Genomic DNA, 15645 nt, shown 5'->3' with positions numbered 1-15645 from the left:
CTTTCTAGAGTCTCAACATCTTTTTTACATTGTGGTGACCAAAACTGGATGCAGTATTCCAAGTGTGGCCTTACCAAGGCATTGTAAAGTGGTATTAAAACTTCACGTGATCTTGACTCTATCCCTCTGTTAATAAGCTCAGCACTGTGTTGGCCTTTTTGGCAGCTGCAGCACACTGCTGGCTCATATTTAAGTGATTGTCCACTAGGACTACGAGGTCCCTCTCACAGTTATTACTATTGAGCAAGGTACCCCCTATACTATACCTGTACATTTGGTTTTTCTTGCCTAAATGTAGAACCTTGCTTTTTTCATCATTTAATTTCATTTTGTTAGATAGTGCCCAGTGTTCAAGTCTGTCCAGATCCTCCTGTATCCTAAGCCTGTCTTCTGGAGTATTGGCTATTCCTGCCAGCTTGGTGTCATCTGCAAATTTGATGATTTTCCTATCTATTCCCTCGTCCAAATCGTTGATGAAGATGTTGAAGAGCACTGTGCCCAGAACAGAGCTCTGGGGCACCCCACTACACACTTCCCTCCATGTAGATGCGGTTCCATTGAGGACCACATGCTGAGTACGGCCGGTCAGCCAGCTTCGGATCCATCTGGTGGTGATGCTGTCTAACCCACATTTTTCTATCTTAATCAAGTAGTAGGTTGTGATGTACTTTATCAAATGCCTTAATGAAGTCCAAGTAAATTATATCCACAGCATTCCTCTGATCCACTAATTTTGTCACTTGGTCAAAGAATACAATAAGATTTGTCTGGCATAATCTGTTTTTGACAAACCCATGTTGGCTTTTAATAATGACTTTGCCTCTAGGTGTTTGCTGATTCATTGCTTGATTGTCTTTTCCAGAATTTTCCCAGGTATTGAGGTCAGGCTGATAGGTCTGTAATTTCCTGGGTCCATTTTTTTTCCTTTTTTGAAGATGGGAACTACATCAGCTCTTTTCCAGTCCTTTGGTAGTTCCCCAGTGCTCCAGGATCTTTGAAAAATATGGTTCAATGGTTCTGAGATCACATCTGCCAGTTCCTTGAGAACCCTGGGGAGGTAATCCATCTGGCCTGGTGATTTGAATTCGTCTAGGCTGGACAGCTGCTCACTTACTTTTTTCTTGCCTATCTTAACTTGTGTTTCTATTCTGTTTTTTATGGCACTATTGGTTGGTCTGTTTTTTCCCTTTGTGTAAAGACAGATGCAAAAAATGAGTTAAATAGTTCTGCTTTCTCCCTGTTGCTTGTCACCTTCTTGCCACTTTCCCCCACTAATGGACCAATCATTTCCTTCACTTTTTTCTTGTTTTTTTTACATGTTGAAAGAAGCTTTTTTTGTTATTTTTGACTTTGGTCGCAAGCCTTAGTTCATTTTGAACCTTAGCTTTCCTCACTTCATCTTTGCAGTGTTGGGCTATTTGCTGATATTCTGACTTAGTTATATGCCCCTCTTTCCACTTTCTATACTTGTCCTTTTTATCTTTCAATTTATCAGAGAGTTCTTTATGCAGCCATGCTGGTTTCTTTTGAGAGCTGTTATTTTTCCTCTTTGTTGGTATTGTGCTGGACTGGGCTTTTATTATCTCACTTTTCAAAATTTCCCAAGCTTCTTGAGTTGTTTTCCCCTTGAGGATTCTCATCCATGGAATCCTTCCCAAGCCCTCTCTAAGTTTATTAAAATTAGCTTTCTTAACGTCCAAGACTCTAGTTTGACTGTGTTCTATTGCTTGTGCTTCCATAATGTTGAACTCCAATATTGCATGATCACTTCCTCCCAAAGTTCCTGTGGCTTCAACACCTTCTATTATTTCATCTCTGTTAGTGAGAATTAGATCCAAAATGGCTAATCCCTTAGTTCCCTTCTCTACTTTTTGGGAGACAAAATTGTCTGCTAGGTTTGCAAGGAATCTGTTTGATCTTCCCTTGGTGCAGAGTTTGTCTCCCAGTTGATGTCAGGGTAGTTAAAGTCCCCCATTACTATTGTGATGTGCTTCCTACATACCTTAGTTAGCTGAGTAGCAAAAAGTTCATCTATTTCCTCTGTTTGGTTGGGTGGCCTGTAATATGGTAATGCCATTTTTCCCCCTATATTGACCCAAATGCATTCAAGACAGTTTTCATCACTGTGCTCTATTTCTGTAGAGATGTAGTTATTTCTTACATATAGAGCAACTCGCCTCCTCTTTTATTTGGTTTGTTTCTTTTAAATAATTTAAATCCCTCTAGCTGTGTGTTCCATTTGTGGGTTTCATCCCACCATGTTTCTGTAATGGCAACAATATCATATCTGCCCTCATTAACCTGAATTTCTAGTTCACCCTGTTTGCTGTTCATACTCTGTGCATTGGTGTATAGACATTTGAGTCCTTTATGACCAACCCTATGTTTACTTTCTATATAACCTGTGTGGTGCCTGAGTTCCCCTATTATCTTACTATCTATTTGGTTAGTGCACTTTGTGTGACACTCACTATTAGAAGCTTGATTTTGCTTTAAAAGCAAGGTTGATATTCTTATCCACACACATTTATGTTACATGCACTGATAGCCCTATAATGTTTACACTGCCGAGGACAGGGATGTTCTGTATCAATTAACTCACTTTCCCCACTTTTTAGTTTAAATTTTCCTCCAGAAAATCTGTGAATTTATTGCCGAGTAACTCAGTCCCTTTCTTTGATGGATGCAAACCATCTCTTTTGTACATTTTTTCATTGGATCAGCTACAGACATCGTGACTAGTATAACCAAAGACTTCCCCTTTACACCACTCCTTTAGCCACATATTTAATTGTGCTATACACTTGCCTTTTCCATTTTGCTCCTTATATACTGATAAAACCTCTGAAAAAGTAAGCCTACAGCCTATTCTGCTAAGTTCCTGCCCCAAGCTCCGGAAATCATTCTGCACAGAGAGTACATCTTTTTGGGACAGAACGTTTATTTGGCAAGGGAGAAAACCGAGAATTAAATTCAAGTTATTACAAGATGCAAAGGAAAGAGGAGGATTCGGCCTCCCAAACTGGGAAAAATATTACCAGGTGGCAACATCTGCCTGGATAAAGGAATGGATACACCTAAAGAATAGGAGATTGTTAGCATTAGAAGGCCATGACATGCAGATACGGTGGCATGTAATTCTATGGGATGGGAAACATGCTAAGCCCCCTTTTGACATCAGGTCATCTTTTTGTCTCTGGAACCATTCATCTGCCCCCAAGGCATCTTTTAACAATTGCATCAATGAATCTCCCATTGGTTGCAGAGAGGTCATTCTCTGCTGCCTCATAAGTGCTGGCATTGCAAGCTGCCAGAATGGGATGATGGAGTTAACTACTTCTTCTCAGGCACTTCTGTAATGGGACATGTGAGAAAGGGCATCTGCTAGGAAGTTCTCTCTCCCCCCAGCAAGTAGCAAAAGATGAAATTGAAGTGGTTAAAATACTGAGCCCGTTGGACTTGCTTAGGGGATAGCTTCCTCTGGGTCCTTAATGCCTTCAGGTTCTTGTGGTCCGTTCACACCTTGAAGGTAATCTTATTGCCCTCCCAAAACTGTCTCCAGATCAGAAAAGCCCATCGGACAGCATGAGCCTCTTTCTCTTAAATGGCTCAACGCCTCTCAGTATAGGATAACTTGTGAGACATTTAGGTACAGGGTTGCAGCTCCCCCTTTTTGTTCTCCTGGAGAAAAATCACCCCTACTGGCATCTGCCTGTATTACAAAAGGCTCATCTGGGTTTGGATGCTTCAAGATAGGTTCTGCAGCAAAGAGCCACTTTAGTTTCTTGAAAGCTGCATGGCATTCGTCGGATCAGTTTAGTGGTGACTCGGTATAGGCTTCATTCCCCCTCCCGTTTTAAGCAAGTTGGTGATGGACTGGATTATTTGGGCAAATATGGGGATGACCTGTTGGTAAAAATTCACAAATCTCAGCAACCTCTGTAAATGTCCCTCACTCCATTGCCTTCACCTTACCAGGGTCCATTTCCACCCCATCTTTGGAGATGCGATACCCCAGGTAGTCTAGGATGTTCTTGTGGAAGTTGTGTTTAAATAACTTTACATACAGCTGGCTTTAAGCAACATCTCAAGTACTGCTCTCACCAGCTTTATATGCTCTTCCATGGTCTTGGTATAAATTAGAATGTCATCCAACTACACCAGCAGCCTTTTGTACAGGTGCTCATGCAGGACCTCATTTATTAACTGCATGAATACTGCTAGTACTCCTTGCAACCCAAATGCCATCCCTCAAAATTGGTAACCACCCAGAAGGCAGTTAAATGTGGTTTTCCATTCATCTCTTTCTTTAATCCTCATTCAGTAATAGTCTTCCCTTAAGTCCAGTTTGATGAAAATCTTTCCTCATGAGGAGGAGGGGATACATATTCTCTACACAGATACAATTCAGTCCGTGATAATCCATGCACAGCCTAAGAGACCCATCTTTCTTCTCTTTGAAAAGCACAGGGGCAGCCATCCTTGATTTTGCTGGCTGGATAAATCCCCTAGCTAAGTTCTTGTCTATGAACCCCCAAAGTTCCTTCATCTCCCTTGGCATCATTGAATACACTTTCAGCTTTAGCAATTTTGCCCCTGGCAAGATCTCAATAGCACAGTCTGTGGGGTGATGGGATGGGAGTACGTCTGATTCCCTTTTGCTGAATGCCTCTGCTATGTCTCAGTATTCACTTGGAATGAATGGCTCTAACCCCTCACTTCGCTTTAGTGTGTTCACTGACTCCACTTTCATTTTACAAACTGCAGGCTCATGGCTGGTGTGAGATGTTTTCGCTGTCTCCTGCCAGCTAGCTGTGTTCTTCCTTATCCACCACTTGTTGCTGTCCCAATCTACTCATGGATTCCATTTCTTTAACCAGGCTAATCCCAGGACCATGGTCTCAGTCATTCCAGGAGCTACAATAAAATGGATAGTCTTTATGAGGGTCCCAGCCCTGAAGCTTACTGGCTGTGTTAGGCAAGTTGCTGGTGCCCTCCTGTAAGGGAACCGTCCAGCTGGGAGAACCTCCAACACTGGAAGTTTTTAAGAAGAAACTGGATAGCCATTTGTCCAAAATGGTATAGGGTTTCCTGCCTGAGCAGGGGGTTGGACTAGATGACCTCCAAGGTCCCTTCCAACTTTATTATTATTATTATTAATTTCCTCAGCCTCAGCCTTAGTTTCTCCAGAGTCCGGAGACTGATTAGGCACTGAGTACACAAGGCAGCGAGGATGTCCATTATTCCCGAGGAGGGCACATGAATCTCCACCCAGATCGTCATGGAGATAATGGTGCCATTTACCATTGGGTCATCTTCCCCTTCACGGTCGCTCTCATAGAAGACCAAGCTGAGCTTGTCATGGATTGGAGGTCTCTCCCTTTTGCTGGATTGGGGAGAGATCTTTACAACCTGTTGGGCCACCTGCATCTTCTCCCTTGGCCTCACTAGGGGCTTTTCTGGCTTTGGTTGGGCCAGGCTCACGCTGCCAATACCGGGTGTGATACAGGACAATTGGCCACTCGGTGGCCATTCCTCCCACATCAGAAACATGCTCCCAGGCTTCAGCGGGGCTTTTTCCCCCGTGGAAGGGATTGCGTCTTTTCTCCTTCTATGGGGTGCTGGGCATCTCTTGGGCATCTGGTGGGGCTATTTCTCACATGCTGCGTGCTCCTGGTACTCCTCAGTTCAAGCTCCATGTTTGTGGTCAACCAGTACCATGCTTGAAGGTTGCCTGTATTCCATGGGCAGTGGTAGCAGTACAGCTTCTTGCTCAGCCCCTCCCGGAATTGATAAACCAGCATATGCTCCAGCCAATCTCTCAGGCAAGCCATCAGGCCATGGAAGTATTGGATGTACTTTGCTACTGGCTGCTTGCCCTGCTGTAGGAAGCTGATGCAGATCTCTGCATGCCAGGCTGCTGCAGGGTCCTTGAACCTGTCTCACAATGCCTGCACGAAAGCATCCAAGTCTTGCAACTTTGGAGCCCCTTGGTCCTGGAGAGACACTAGCCATTCTACTGCATCCCTCTCCAGGTTAGATGTAATGGCATTGACCTGGGTGTACCCATCTGGGTATATCATGGCATTCCATATAATTCCAGACCTGGGTGAGGAACTAAGCCAAGTTATTGGGCTGTCCATTGAACCAAACTGCTAAGGGAGGCAACACTCGGTCTTCTCACACTAGGACATACCCAGGTTGCAACCCCACTGCTGCCTGGGTTGCTTGAGTGGGGGTGCTAGCTTTGTTGGGGCTGAGAGTGCCAGCTTCTATATCCTAGTTTTAGCTTGAGCCTCCACCAGGGCTTCACAAGGGATGGCTTCCTTTGGTCTCTCTATGAGGGTCCCAGCCCTGAAGCTTACTGGCTGTGTTAGGCAAGTTGCTGGTGCCCTCCTGTAAGGGAACCGTCCAGCTGGGAGAACCTCCAACACTGGAAGTTCTGTTCCTCTGTCAGCTGCTAACATCCCGAAGCTGCCTCCTGATAGGGTCCAGGTAGGCTGTTACATTGCAGAGCTGGTTTAAAGTCAACTGTCCTGTTGGCATTTCCAGAAAAAGAAGCTCTTAGGACACATTGTCCAATAGTAATACTTCTTGTTATGGGAAAAGTCCATTTCTCCATTGAGTACCTGCATTGTGACCTTGGTGTTATCAGCACCAAGCTTTCAAAGTTGCCTTTCTAGATACCATCCCTCCCATTTTTGCATTCCACAATCTTGTCAAGCTATGAGTAAGGGAGAAAATGTAGATGAAAGGGCGAATCAGTCTTGAAAAGATCATATATGTGGACATAATAGTTGTCAACACACTGGAGGTTTTTAAGAAGAGACTGAACAGCCATTTGTCTGAAATGGTATAGGGTTTCCTGCCTGAGCAGGGGGTTGGACTAGATGACTCCAAGGTCCCTTCCAACTTTACTATTATTATTATAAGAAGGAAAGAGGAAAAGAAAAGAAAACAGGTAAGTTTATACATGGCCAGTAGCTGCAGAAATGACAAAGTCCTATTTGACCACTGCTCTTGGCTAAACTTGACAGAAGAATTGTAGATATGATTTGGTAGAGTCTTTCTCAGATTCTTTATGGGAGATAATATAATAAAATAAAACACAACAATTTGAACACCCACTGCAGTATGAAGAGTCCACAATTTAAACTGTAGTCTGCTTTGTCCCATGCTAGAAATCAGTGGTTACTTGGGTGGACTTGGGAAGCTGAGACATGTGTAGAAAACAGCCTTCTATTAATCTAATGCAGGGTTATCACACTGCTGGCCTGCAGGCTGGACGCGTCATCCGGAAGCCGCGCCCATCCTTTGCCAGCAATGGCAAAACTGGCCCGATACATTGTGTGACATCACATGACGTCGTGAGTTTGATATGTCTGATCTAATGACTACTAGCTCCAGCTTCCACCTTGAACCAAGACCAGAATTGTTAGACTCTTTAGCAACTGTCTAAAACTAAAAATTGACCAAGCAAGATGCTTTAAAATATATTTTAATAATATTTATTGAGCTCAGAGGGATATAGTTAGAATTCCAGCAGCTGAACTTCTTTCACTTTAGAACTGATCTGTCCTGATGTATCAGTACCTCTTATTTTTTTTCTAATGATCTTCCTGTAAGAGAAAAACTTGCATCTGACAGTTTACATAATGGTTTCCAGAACCATTGTGAATTTGAGAAGTGATTTTTGCAGACTCCTGTAATAGTTAAAGCTTTTATCTGTTTGAGTCCCTTTTCTAAACTCTAGTGAGGTATAATAAGAAAAGGGTTTGTTTCAACTCTAATGGCACTTTGTTTCATAACTAGAATTCAAACATGAAAAAAAGAAACATAAATAACTGTAGAATTATTTTATTTTTACTGCTGCTGCAGTCAAAGCTAATTCTGGTGTTAAATGTAACTTCTGGAAGTGCAGTGATCTAATCATGCAGGACAGACTCTGTGGGATTAGTCAGTCCTGCAAGATCTTTTATCTAAAGCTGTGTAAGGCTTTGTGCATCATTAGAAACATTTTTTAATTGGCCTCAAAAAGCAACCAGAAACCATTGAAGTTGTGTGAATTGGAAGTTGTCAAATCTCAAGAGATACTCAAATTACCCATGCTGTTGGGTATTCTGGCCCAGCTGCAAGCTTTAGAATGTCTTCACAGAGCATAATTTCTAATACAGTAATTCAGACTGGAAGCTACCAATGTGTGAATCACCAAAGCTAGGTTTCTCCTCTGATTGGGGATGCAGCTGGTTTAACTGTTTAACACAGAGGTGTCAAACTTATAACGTCACGTGACGTGTCGCGATGTATTGTGACTTTTTTTACATTGCCGGCAATGGGGTGGGCGCAGTTTCAGCATGATGCATCCAGCCTACGGGCTGGCAGTTTGACACTCCTGGTTTAACAATTGAAGTTGCACAACTGTTTTCCTTGTCGTTGTTGCTCCATGATTGTCCAGCCTCAATGGTAGATCCAAATTGAGAAACTGATCCACAGGGAGAATTCAATCAATTATTGTCTACACTTTATCTTCATTCACCATGATCAAAACTGTTTCAGGTAATGGCCATTCAGCATGGGACTCATGCTATATGTATACACTCCTGCTCGCCTGGGATTTGTATAGAGTTTCTAATGGTATCAACTGTTCGACATTAGTACAGATTATTTCAAAAAGTTGTTGCACATTGCCCTTGTTATTCACAAGTCTCAAAAATTTCTAACCATGCATCACATTTCCTGAATTTGCATGGATTGATGTTTCCTGAGGCTTTTCCCAGCACAGTAATTTCTGCTAATAAGGGAAAATATATGCAGAGGTATAAATGTTTGTTTATAGGATATAAATGAAGAATATATGCACAATGATAGAATATAATGGCAGAAAGCTTCTATAAAAGTTCTATAAAACAGTTAAGACTGCACTTTTTTCTTTAATCTCCCCTGTGAAGTCTTCCATTATCCAATACTAGATGCTTACTATCTTTATTGTAAAGCACCAGGAAATGTTGATAGCCAGCAATCTAAATAATTAAATGAAAATTGAAATATAAAACAACCTTTAGCCAAGATAGATTATATTTACGTTGTTCCTATACTCTCTCTTTTAACAGCTTCTCACAGATGCCAACAGCTTCAGGGAAACATGACACCAATGATAACATTACCATATTCACTCGGATCCTTGATGGCCTATTGGATGGATATGATAACAGACTTCGCCCAGGTCTGGGAGGTAGGATAAATACTACAATAATTTTATTTTATTTTATTTTATTATTTTATTTTATTTTATGTATTTTATTTTATTTTAATCTCATCTTTATTATTTTTACAAATAATTAAAGCAACAATGATATTCTTTCTCCTCCTGTTTCCCCACAATAACAATGCTGTGATTTGACTTGGACTGGGAGAAAATGGCTAGTCCAAGGTCATCCAGCTGGCTTTCATAATTAAGACGGAAACAGAACTCAGGAATTTTGTGCTTTCTAGCTTGATGCCTTAACCACTAGACCAAATTGGCTCTCAGTACACCATACTGAAAGTACAATATGTAATAATAAAGAAAGCACTTCTTTGGTGTGGCTCCTTGGTTGTGACACATATTTATTTTAAACAACAGCAACCTTCCTGCTAATTTTCTTGTAATAAGTTCAATGTTTCGACAATTTCAGAAATGCTTTTGTTTGCGTTATGCCCTTGGTTGGTTCATTTTATCATTCAAGGTATGTTTTTGTTGTTATGTTTTAACCATTTACTGCCCTTTGAATAAAGGAGAGTATACCAATACATATAGATAATTTTAGAGAGCAACAAGGCAAAACAAGGGATTAGCCAAAATACGTGCTGAGAGTATATTACAAACTTCCCAAAGGGTGGTTTCTTTTATTTTTTTTTATCTTAAAGATTGTTTTATGTCTTCCAGTCAGAATTCATGTCTGTCATCTTGAGAACAATCACTCAGAGAAGCCCGGTTGCGGCTTTCATGTTTCATGGGGATAAGGAGGAGAAAGATTATAATAAAAGCAAGCTGTAGGGTCTGTGCTGCCAGACTATATGAAAATCACCTGCAGTTGCATTTAATATGAGGGCAGTGGGGATGCAGTAACTGGTAAGAAATGCCCATTTTGGAAATTTTTGGAATTAAGAGGCCATAAACATCTTTCAGTATGTTCCCAGCACACTCCCCTTTCCACCTTTACTGCTGTAAGAGGACAATCTGTATTGTGGAAATGTTGCTGGAAGACTCTTCTAAGGATGGATCACTTTTTCTCTTCATACCTACTTGTTTGCATGCTCTGTGTGCAGGATGGCCTCCTGAGATTAATACCAACATTTCATAAAAACAGACATGAAGATCTATCTCATGAAGTTAACTAACAAAATAGATTAAGTTCCTCTGAAATGCCACTGAATTTCTAGTAAACAAGTTTCTACAAATGACCAAATATTTTAGACTTCAGTAATAAATCAATGGCTATATTCTCCTTTAATGGGTAAATCAAGAAAGCCAGTTTGTTGTAGTGGTTAAAACTGCATGTTTTAGTCCTTCCTGAGGCATAAAACCAGCTAGATGACTTGGGCACTCATCCCCTCTCAGCCCTAAGGAGGAGGCAATGGCAAGCACTTTTGAAAAGACTTGTTAGGAAAACAACAGGGACTAGTTCAAGCACCCAACAGGAGTAAAAAATGGACTTGAAGATGCACACACACAGAGAGAATGAAGTAAATTTATGCACAAAACATGTCAGAAAATGAGGCAGAAATCATTATTCTATTTTGTAGAATAATAAGAATAAACATCTTGATGTGTGAAATAAATCAAGTGCATATTGTTATTTGAAGGAGACTACCACTTGAGAAGGGGAGAAAATATAATATAACCCAACTACAACCTTTATTTATTGAAATTGATTTTCTCTCTTGTGTAGGTATTTGTTTTGCTTTGCTTTTTTTTAAAGAACCTCACTAGTATGTGTTGTGTCCTGAGCCTGCAAAAGCAGGCTTGGGATGTTGCATTCCAAAAGCTGCCTGGGACCAGCCTTGTGCACATGCGCAAGGCGCGAAAATGCTCTGTTCCTATTGGTTGACACTGTCCGGGCTTCTGGCCATATAAAAAGGCCTGCGTGCCTTTTGCTTTTGCTTAGTTGTTGTAGAAGGAAAATAAAGTGTTCATCATCACCATGTGTCTTCATCATTCGCACGCGAACAAAGGATTTAACTCTGGCGACGAAGGTGGGATCATTTGCAAGCTGAAACAAAAGATTTAAGAACTTACCCAAGAAGTCCAGCAGAGGAGAAGACGGTGTCTGAATCAGCGTCCCAGCCTGCCAGTATAGCATCGCTGGAGGGTGAGCTCGGCTAAAGGACCCTTTCCTCAAACAGCAGTTTGCAGAGGAAGCGAGGGTGAAGGTCGTAAACTTTACGATGTCGAAGATTGGCCGCTTGGCTGATTTTGCTGTCTCCCACCCAGAGAGATGGAATTCCTACATAGCATGGGTGGAGAACTACTTCAGAGTAAATCAGATAAGAGAAGACGGTCTGAAGGCTGCAACTCTTTTGTGTGCCTGTGGTCAAGAAGCTTTTGACATTGCAGAAAATCTGGTGGCCCCTGCACCTCTAGAGTCAGTAACATATACTAACTTGAAAAAGATGTTGAAGGAGCACTTCCAGCCGAAGTTATCGGTCATTGCTTGGAGGCACACATTCGAACAGAGAGACCAGAGGCCGGGTGAATCTGCTGCAGACTTTATTGCTGCCTTAAGGCAAGTGGCCAGGCCTTGTGAGTTCAAGGATCTGGAGGAGAGGCTGCGAGATCGCTTCGTATGCGGTTTGAGGAGCAGAGACTTACAGCAGAAGATTTTTACAAAAGAAGATGTCTCCTTCTAAGATGCGCTATGAGAGGTGGCAGCTGAGGAAACAGCAGGTGGGGCTGTGAAGGCCTTACGGCTCACCAGGAACACTCCAGACACAGCTACAGTCCATCAAGAGGATGCTCTAGAAGGATTGGAAGCGGATCCTGAAGAGGAGGTGGACAGACTTCACCAGCCAGCTGAAAGGAGGCAGAAGGGATGTCCGGACAAGGCCCCAGCACCTCTTCAATGCTTCAGGTGCGGAGGACGCCACAAGCGAGCTGAATGCAGGTTCCGCTCCGCCATTTGCATAGCGTGTGGCAGGCAAGGCCACATTGCATCCATCTGTTTGGGTCGCCAGAAGGTCCAACCTCGTGAAGAATTGCATCTGAAAAGTACCAGGGTCCCCAGCCAACATAGGGTGGGCTTCTGTGCATCATGCAGGAGTATTCTAAGGACAGGGACACACAAGCCCCTTAAGAAGAAACTTTCCATTAACATAAGGTTGCAAGTGGGTCCCTTATTAATGGAGTTGGACATTAGGTCCGCTCTCTCAATTATTTCAATTAACACATTCAAAAGGATATGCAGCAGCAGTGGCCTTCGAGTTAAACTCAGGCCATCAAATCTAATACTCACTGATTTTCAGAATTCTATGGTGTGTTGGACTTCCGGTGTGATCAAGCAGCTATGATGGCTGCTTTTCACAAAGCAGCCCATTCCTGGGTTGTGTAAAAGCCGCAGGACTTTTACAATCAGCTGTCCTGCGGCTTGAATCTCTTCCCTGGGAGAAAGGGAAGAGAAGAGCTGCTCAGGTAAGAGCTCCCCTGGATCCCCATAATTTCAGGGATCGGAGGGTAGAGCTCCCTCGGAGCCTGAGCCAACTCCACACTCCAGGACGTCTTTGTCCCGAAGTTCTGGGATGAAGCAAGGCGCCGCTCCCACATCTGCTTTTTTTGGGGGAGGCTTCTGAGTATTCAAATGCAGACGGAGCAGACCAGGAAAAAGTGGATTTAAGATTGATTGTGACTTTAACTCCTGTAAGCATCTTCTCCCCCCTTTCTTCTCTTTGTTTACTTTCCCTTTTGAAGAAAGGGAAAGTGAAAGGCAAAATGGTGACTGTCTTTCTTGTTTGACTTTGCAACAAAGTTAAAAGTTTATGTTTTAAATATAGAGACAAGAATTTTGTTCCTCTTTCTCTTTTTTTCCCTTTTTTCTTTCTTTTTATTATTATTTAAAGAACTGTGATATTATAAAGGCAAGAATTTTGCTCCTTTGAACTTAACAGAATGGCTTCAAAACGTTTGGTCTCTGTCCCTAAAGCTTCTATTTCCTCCCCAATGACTCAGCCTGTTTCTCAGTCTAAACCAAAATCACCCCCACCCTCTCCTCCTCCTGCAATCTCTCTCAAAGGCTTACAAGAGGCTTTAAAAATGATTGCTTTGGATACTAAAGAGGAGGTAAAAGATCTTATAATTGCAGAGAGGGCTATTACAGAAGAATTATTGGAGAAAAAGAACAAGCAGGCCAGAGAAGACATATTATTTGCGTTTTCTGGTCTTGCCCTGCATATTGAAAGGATTGACGATAAAATGGAAGAGATTACTGAAAATGCAGCAAAATTGGAATTTAGAATGGTGGAAGTGGAGAATAAGATAGAAGTTACACAGGATGAACAAACTATTTCACAATACAGAGAAATGGAGTTTGCATTGCGTATCTGGGGTTTGAAAGAAAATTCCCAGGAAGATTTGAAGATGCTTATTGTTAAAGATATTGCTTTTAATCTTGGATGGAGACCAGAAGAGGTTGGGAATGAGATAGAAAAAATCTTCAGAGTCAACTCACGGGTGGCCAGACAGAGAAATTTACCAAGAGATGTGGTTATTTATTTTTCCAGAAGATCTATTCGTAATGAAATTATACAGGCTTTTTATAAAAAGAGGTTTCAAATTGCAGCTCAAGATGTGATAATTTTAAAAGAAATACCTCCCAAAATTTTAAGAGGTAGAAAAGATTTTACTTTTCTGTCTGATGAGTTAAAATGTCGTCAAATCCAGTTCAGATGGGAGATTCCAAGAGGAATAGTAGTGAATTATAATGGAATACATCACAGATTAACTACAGTTTTAAAGGCAAGAGATTTCTATCACTCTATTCTAAAGGCAAGACCGTCTTCACCTCAAAAAACAAGGATAATTGAAGAGCCCATTATGGCAGGAGCTTCCTCATTGATGGTCATGGAACAAGCGGTATTGCCTGTACAGAATCTTGAGATAAAAGATCAAAGGATGACACGAGCTGCCCATAAACGTAAAGAAAAAGAGCAGCAGCAGAAGAGTGGCGATAGTAGAAGGAATGGTTACTACAGAGCCTGTGGGAGGGGCAAGACCTAAAAGATCTTCGACAGTTGATCTTCAGGCTATGCTTCAAAGGCTTCAGGCCGGTGTAGATGGCCAAGTTCCTGACCTGGAATGTTAATGGCTTAAATTCACCTCAGAAACGGAGAAAGGTCTTCTACTACTTGAAACAACATAATAATGACTTGATATGTTTGCAAGAGACTCATATAACTTCAAAGGACTCAAAATATTTGACAAATTCTCGTTTGGGATCACATTTTATAGCTCCAGCTCCAGGGAAAAAAGGGGGTTTTGTAATTTATGTGAAGAAAAATTTATCGGCTAAATTAATTGAGATTGAAGGAAGATATGTCTTTGAGGAACTACTGTTACAAGGCAAGAAAGTTCTTATTGTTGGATTATATGCCCCTAATCAACAACAGAAGCAATTTTATAAGCTTTTGCATGGGAAGATATCCCAGTTGGATTATAAATCCATAATTTTGATGGGTGACTGGAATGGAGTTTTGGATATAACTATAGATAGAAAGAGCTCTTCAAAAATTTTTACTCAAACTAAATTACCCAAAACTTTTTTTGATTTGAAAGAAGAGTTGGAACTTATTGACATTTGGCGAGAAAGGAACACAAGTGATAGAGATTTTACCTTCTATTCGGATAGACATCAATCATTTTCAAGGATTGACTTCTTTTTGATTACTAGTGATTTTCTTTCTAGGGTGAGAAAGGTAAAAATCTTTCCCAGGACCCTTTCAGACCATAGTCCTGTGTGGATGGAGCTATACTTGGAAGATGGGAACAGAAGGCCTTGGAGACTGAATGAGAATTTGTTTACCTAGGGAGAGTTTGTACAAAAATGTAAAGAGTATTTAAAGGAGTTTTTTGCTTTAAATATGAATAAGGGTACATTGATGCCCATGGTCTGGGACGCTAGTAAGGCATATATGAGGGGAATTTTAATTCATTTAAATAAAGTTTCTAGGGATAAAAGGATACAAAGGCGTAGAGAAATAGAAGATGAGATTAATATAAAAGAAGAAGCGCTTGATCTTAATCCAACTGATAATAACTTAAAGGTTTCTATAAAGATGCTAAGGGAACAATTTAATATGTTGATGGCAGATCAGGTGGCTACCAATTTGCGTTATATGAGACATAATACTTTTTGTAATGCGAATAAGCCTGGGAGGTGGTTAGCTTATCAGTTACGAAAGAAACAGAAGGCTAGGATTATAGAGAAAGTAAAATATAAAGGTACTGAAGTTTTTCAGCAAAATTTGATTAAAAAGAGTTTTTTAGATTTTTACACAAAACTATACTCAAGTGATAATATAAAGGGAATGGATATAGATAAATATTTACAATCAGTACATTTTCCTAAACTTTCTGAGGAACAGCAAAATGGGATGAATTATTTAATTACTGTGGAG

General features: G+C 41.2%; 2 protein-coding genes across 5 annotated transcripts in view; one reads left to right on the top strand and one right to left on the bottom strand.

Moving 5' to 3' along the window:
- The window catches only part of LOC120307269 (gamma-aminobutyric acid receptor subunit alpha-5), a 213742-nt gene that overhangs the window by 25790 nt on the left and 172307 nt on the right, over positions 1 to 15645 (top strand). For all 4 annotated transcript variants that reach the window (XM_039341829.1, XM_039341831.1, XM_039341832.1 and 1 more), the window contains one exon: positions 9111 to 9232. In XM_039341829.1, coding sequence (XP_039197763.1) covers positions 9111 to 9232 — 122 coding nt within the window. The remainder of the gene's footprint in view (positions 1 to 9110; positions 9233 to 15645) is intronic.
- The window catches only part of GABRB3 (gamma-aminobutyric acid type A receptor subunit beta3), a 543595-nt gene that overhangs the window by 371994 nt on the left and 155956 nt on the right, over positions 1 to 15645 (bottom strand). The window lies entirely within an intron of this gene.

The sequence above is a fragment of the Crotalus tigris genome, unplaced genomic scaffold (genome assembly GCF_016545835.1).
Source record: "Crotalus tigris isolate CLP2741 ecotype Arizona unplaced genomic scaffold, ASM1654583v1 scf7180000017772.1543713, whole genome shotgun sequence".
Lineage (NCBI taxonomy): Eukaryota > Metazoa > Chordata > Lepidosauria > Squamata > Viperidae > Crotalus > Crotalus tigris.
The sequence above is the reverse complement of the archived record's forward strand: the minus strand, read 5'-3'. Positions and strand labels throughout refer to the sequence as shown.